Source organism: Condylura cristata, unplaced genomic scaffold, assembly GCF_000260355.1.
Source record: "Condylura cristata isolate star-nosed mole 26May11 unplaced genomic scaffold, ConCri1.0 scaffold00032, whole genome shotgun sequence".
Lineage (NCBI taxonomy): Eukaryota > Metazoa > Chordata > Mammalia > Eulipotyphla > Talpidae > Condylura > Condylura cristata.
The window spans coordinates 2,617,853-2,623,852 of NW_004567133.1; the positions used below are offsets into that span (position 1 = coordinate 2,617,853).

Below are 6,000 nucleotides of genomic sequence, written 5' to 3' on the forward strand. Positions count from 1 at the left end.
GCAGATATGGGTAATTTTTTGTTAAATGAAGGAATCCAACTGCAGCCTCAAGTTACACAACATCCACTGAGCACACGTTTATGATCTTCCAGAAAGGCCGGTGGCACACCCCTTAGCACAGCACATCCCGGGGCGCCTAGTCCCTGCTAGACCTGGGTGGGTGGTGAGACAGAGGGCCCAGCCCGGCCTTGCAGACAGCAGAGCCTCGTGTTCTCCTGCCGCGCCAGCGTGCCCTGGACTTGCAGCTCCGCTCTCAGCCCGCACCTCCACAGAGCCCCATCTCCAGTTAAGGCACAGGAAGAGACAAGTGTGAGGAGGCATGGACAGAGATGGACAGTAAGAAAAAAGGAAGCAGTTCTTGAAGGCTGCAGGGATATGCAGCAAGAAGACAGCAAGAGCTTCCAGACAGGACTCCAGGCTGTGGTGTGGGGGAGAAGGGTGGTGGGGGCTGTCTGTGGTCGGAGTCCTTCCTCCACTCCTGGCAGGCAGCTGGCGCCCACCCCAACCTGGCAGGAGAGGGGCCTATGCCAGAGAAATGAACACCGAGACGGCAGTGCGCAGGGAGAGGGAAGAGAAAACTCAGTCCACAGCCCTCACTCCTGCGGGGGGCCCTGTGCTGGAGCAGCCCGAGGCTCCTAAAGTCCTGGAATGGATGACAAACTGCCCCGCGCAGCCTTCACTGTCTCAGGTCATTCTGCGCCTCCAAGTAGGCCCCGGTGTCAGGGCCAAGGCGGCCACATCCGGAGGGTGGCACAGGGCTATGACCTTGGGCTGTTTAGCAAACAACGCAAAACACACATGAAGCTAACTTTGACTTAGATTTCTAAACTGGGGGATTCTGAAAACGCAGCATCATAGTTCTCAAAGCCAGAGTTAACTGGCACACACAAGACACAGCATAAGTAACCCCTTCTCCCCAGAGGCGGGGCTCTGTGGAGGTGCGGGCTGAGAGCGGAGCTGCAAGTCCAGGGCACGCTGGCGCGGCAGGAGAACACGAGGCTCTGCTGTCTGCAAGGCCGGCTGGGCCCTCTGTCTCACCACCCACCCAGGTCTAGCAGGGACTAGGCGCCCCGGGATGTGCTGTGCTAAGGGCTGTGACAGAGAGGGGGTGACATCCAGCCTGGCAGAGGCTCTGGAAGGCTCCAAGCTGAGCATGGCAAAGCCTTGTTGCTCCAGCTCAGCTCTGGCTCATCTACTGTCGGCCAACAGCATCTCGGGGGAGCGCGCAGGTCTGCAAGGACATAGCTGTGTCTGTTTTGTGTGGCTCAGGAGCACCCAAAAGTCCTATACTGGACGAATGGCCAAGGCACCAAATGAGCACCACTGGCCTGGGGACAGGGAGACACACAAGGCCCTGTGCCCTGCTGCCCAAGGGACAGGTCTGCGCCTCAGTCACCTCTAGCTCCAGGATGCGCAGGAGGTACGAATGCACTAAATAAACAGCTCCTTGCTACCGCATTCCCTCTGCCAGCCCCAAAGGCGCCTCAAGGCCGGTGGAGCCAGGGGGCAGCTGTGGGGGCCCCTTACCTGAGGTCCTTTAGCCGCTTGCAGTGCTGCAGCATGTCGGAGAGGGCCGACATGTAGACTACCTTCCCCATCATGCCCAGATTGGCCAGCGAGAGGGACTGGAGCTGCTGGCACTGCAGGCCAATGCTGACCAGCCCAGAGCCAGTCAAAATGCTGGGCAGCTGGGCCAGTGTCAGGTGCCGCAGGAAGGCCAACTGGCCAATGGCAGCCACCTCGGAGTCCCCCACGTTCTGTGCGCGGCTACAGGGCGGGAGGGAGTTTCGGATGGCTGGCTCATTGCGTGGCATAGCAGAAGAAAAGTTGGACCCAATCAGTTCGAGGCGCTCCAGAAAGGGCACGTTCTTCAGCAGGGACCAGAACACGGAGGAGGGCTGAGGGACCGCCTGCCCCGAGAAGGGGTTGGGACAGGACTGCACGCCGATGCGGACCTTCTTGCCAAAGCCGCGGGGCACGGCATGCATGGCAGGCTGGGCGGGTGCTCGGTCGGCCCGAGGCGCCGAGTCAGCCACAGAACACACCGGCAGTGACAGGGAGCGCAGATGGCACAGCCGGGCCAGCAGCTGGCACAGGTGCCGGCCCGGGCCCTCGGAGCTGTGGTGGTGGGCGGCCGAGAGATTGAGGTGCTGCAGGTTGCAGCAGGACGCCACCAGCGTCTCCAGGATGCTGCTGTCAATATCATCCTCCGCCTTGCGGAGCAGGGAGTCTGGGGCCAGGCAGTGAACACAGCCACTGAGATTCAGGCTCGCCAGGCTCCGGAGGTCCTTCCCTCCGTTGATGACCCGCTGGATCAGGTGGCCACCGGACAGAGTACACCGGCTAAAGCTGAAGTAAAACGGGTTGTTGAACTTCATGTGCTGCAGGAGGGCCGAGCCGTTGAGCCAGGACTTGGGCAGCTGCAGGGCGTCCAGCGCCACGTTGCGGGCCATGGAGTCCAACAGGTTTTTGGTGGCGCCGCTCTCAGCAAAACTGCCAGGCACGGAAATGAGGAAGGCGTGCAAGTTCTCGGGCGTGCGGTCACTGAGCACAGCAAGGTAGAGCCGCACCACCTCCTGGTTGATGTAGCCTGGGGCCAGGCGGGCATAGAAGACGCGCAGGTTCTGGTAGTGGGGCACGTTGCTCTGGCCCACCATGAGCTGGCCAGAGAGGATGGCTCCCTCGCGCGTGCGGTCCAGGATCTCAAAGTAGAGCAGCAGCTTCTCCAGGCTGGTGCAGCAGGGCACCACGCCATAGGATGGGGTGTACAGTGTCTGCTTCAGCTCCCGCACGCGGCTCAGCGTGGCCTTGCACTCGCTGCTCAGCTGGCCAGCATCGAAGCCTGGGCTCACGTCGATGGCCAACGAGCGTAGGTGTTGCAGGACTGATAGCATCTTGGAGAGGCGCAGAGAGGTCAGATGGCAGCCAGAAAGGTTCACCTTTACCAGGCCGCGGCAGCGGGCCACATGCTCGATGGTGGAGCCCGACAGCCAGTAGCAGCCAGCCATGTTGAGCTGCTGGATCTCTCGGCCAATCTCCTTCACTAGCCGCTTCACCTTGTCCTCGCTGGCCTGCAAGACAGGATGGAGTCGCCAGAAGGAGGAGGGAAGGTCTGAGTGCCAGGTGTCTCCTGTACCTTCACCCGCTCTGGTCACACTCCTTCACATCAATCAAGGAGCTCTAAAAGCTGAGGGAGGACACCCGCAGGGACGCTGGGAAGACTGGTGCCTCTGTCCCCGCCTGACAATAAGCTCACGCTGACAGTCGGAAGTTCCCAGCTAGATGGGAACATAAAATAGTATTGCCCCTGTGAGAAAGGTTCACCAAACTTTCCTCACAAATTTTCCTTTAATGTTCCTCAGAAAATTAGAGTGTGACCCAGAGATTCCACTCCTCGGTGTGCACCCAAGGGATCTAAAAACAGGAACTCGACCTGACACTACACATGATCACAGAGCATTAGTCACACTAACCAAAAGGTGAAAGCAACCCAAGAGTCCACCACTGACAAACAGATAAACATGTGGCCTCTCCACATAATAAAATGCGAGTCAGCACAGAGGTAATAAAGTTCTGACACGTGTTGTCACACGGACAAACTGTGTGGACATGATGCTGAGTGAAAGAAACCAGTCATGGGGCCCTCCCTGGTGGTGCAATGGGTTAAAGTGCAGCACTGTGAAGATACACGCAGCTACTGCAGCAACAGCTCAATCCCCAGCCAGGATGCTGACCCACATGGTGCAGACGACCTCTCCTGACCCACCCACTGCTCCCCTCAGCAGTGTTTCCATAGATCTGCCAGCTCTGCTCCCCACTCTGCCTCTGGTGAATCTTATCCCCCCGCCACACATACACACACCTCTGGCCTGTACCCCTAGTTCTTGTATGCATTAATAAATAAATCTTTTTTTAAAAAAAAGAGATACTTGGTCAGTTGATTTTCAACAAAGGTTACAAGGCGATTCAATAAGGAAATGATAATCTCTTCAATAAGGGGCGTTGGAACAGCTTAATGAAGCTGGACCTTTACCTCACACCACATCAGAAGAGTAATACAAAATGGATCCCAGATTTATCTGGAGGCTGTCTTGAGCAGGACTCTGCCATCTACCTCCCTCTTCATCAGCTACAGCATCCCACTTCCTGGCTGTTCCCCACCTCTGCACTCCCACCCCACACCTGCCCTCAGGATCCAAGTAACCTCACCTCATAGTCCTTCTGCAACAGCACAGTGTGAGTGAGGCTCTTGTCCAAACACAGGGCCGCCAGCTTCCGGCAGACGAGCCGGACATTCAGGATCAGGTCTGTGCTGGGAACATGGCTCAGGATGTGCAGAAGGATCTCGTCGGAGAAGCCCAACAAGTGGGTGCCACCTGCCACAGTGGCTGCTGCAGGGGACCCCTCACCATCGCTGGACTTATCCTGAAAAGGAGGGGGCACAAATTCTCTCAGAAGTCCCACAGCCTCAGTCAGGCCTCTCCACCCAGGGAGAGGAGCCAAGAGAGGCCTCACCACGGTCCATGGCAAAGAAGGTGTTTTAACCAAAATCTGAACTGCAAAACAAGAACTCATGACAATCCTCAGAGACATGTAAACCAACATTTCTCTCCCAAAGAAAGATTCCAAGTGAAATTCTAATTTTTTTTTTTTTTTAAATATCTTTTCTGGGCTCTCCCTGGTGGCACAGCAGGTTAAACTGCAGCACTATGAAGCTGAAGCCAGCCATAGCAGCCTCACCATGAGTTAGATCCGCAGGCAGAGAGGTGATCCACGTGGTGCTGGCTCATCCATTGCTCCCCTCAGCAGTGCACTTTGTCAATCTGCCTGTTCTGCTACCCTCGCTGTCTCTGGTGAATCTTATCACCCCCACCCCTGCACCTCAGGCCTATACCCCAGTTCTTGTATGCATAAATAAATCTTTAAATATATATATATACATATATATATATTTTTTTTCTACTAAAAGACTAGTCAAGTCTGAGCTGTTTCAGATGAAACCATATGACCACCAGCCAAGGTTCTCTGGTTTTGAAATGCTATTACTTCACTCTGTTCAAAAGTCAAACAAGGGGGCCCTCCCTGGTGGTGCAATGGGTTAGGACGCAGCACTGCATGCTGGCTGCAGCCACTTCAGTGCAAGTTTGATCGCCGGCCCTGGAGGTGACCCACACGGCAAAGCAGACCTCTCCTGGCCCGAACGCTGCTCCCCTCAGCTGTGTATTTTGTCGCTCGGCCTGTTCTGCTCCCCACTCTGTCTCGGCTGAAGCCTCTCACCACCCCTGCACCTCTGGCTTGTACCCCAATTGTATATGCATAAATAAATAAATCTTAAAAAAAAAAAAAAACTCAGGGCCCTCCCTGGTGGCAAAGTGGGTTAAAGCACAGCACTAAGAAACTAAAGCCATTTTACCATGAGTTCGATCCCCAGCCAGGAAGCTGACCCACAGGGCGCGGCAGACCTCTCCTGTCTTGCCTGCTGCTCCCCTCAGCAGTGTACTTTGTCCATCTGCCTGTTCTGCTCCCCACTCTGTCTCTGGTGAATCCTCTCACCCCCTGCACAGCTGGCCTAGACCCCAGTTCTGTATACAAAAAATAAATCTTTTTTAAAAAGAAAAGAAACAGTAAGACTTGGGAATACCAGTGTTTCGCCAACCAGGGAGGCCATGGTGTATGTGTGAGTCACCGTGAATCATGTCCTCAGAGCCACGGAGGACAGCAGCTTGAGCCAGCACTGTCACTGCAGGAAAGCAAGTCAGGAGGACCCGCGCCAAGAAACCCTAAGGTCCTTAATAGCAGGCAACAGCTCTTCCTAGACTCAGGACATCTTCAAATCTTACAGTCTGTGTTAAAAATGGATGGCACAATCCCCATAAAAATCTCAATGACATTCTTTAATGAAATAGAAAAAATATTGATGAGATTCATATGGAACAACAAAAAACCTCGAATAGCCAAAACCCTCATGTCTAAGAAAAATCAAAATGGAGGCATTACAAT

The 6,000-nt window shown here is 55.1% G+C and overlaps 1 protein-coding gene across 3 annotated transcripts in view; it reads right to left on the reverse strand.

The window, feature by feature from the left end:
• Positions 1–6,000, reverse strand: part of FBXL18 (F-box and leucine-rich repeat protein 18) — a 31,051-nt gene that overhangs the window by 18,624 nt on the left and 6,427 nt on the right. For all 3 annotated transcript variants that reach the window (XM_012731936.1, XM_004691922.1, XM_012731937.1), the window contains exons 2-3: positions 4,210–4,425; positions 1,528–3,071 (exon numbers count right to left, since the gene is read on the reverse strand). In XM_012731936.1, coding sequence (XP_012587390.1) covers positions 1,528–3,071; positions 4,210–4,425 — 1,760 coding nt within the window. The remainder of the gene's footprint in view (positions 1–1,527; positions 3,072–4,209; positions 4,426–6,000) is intronic.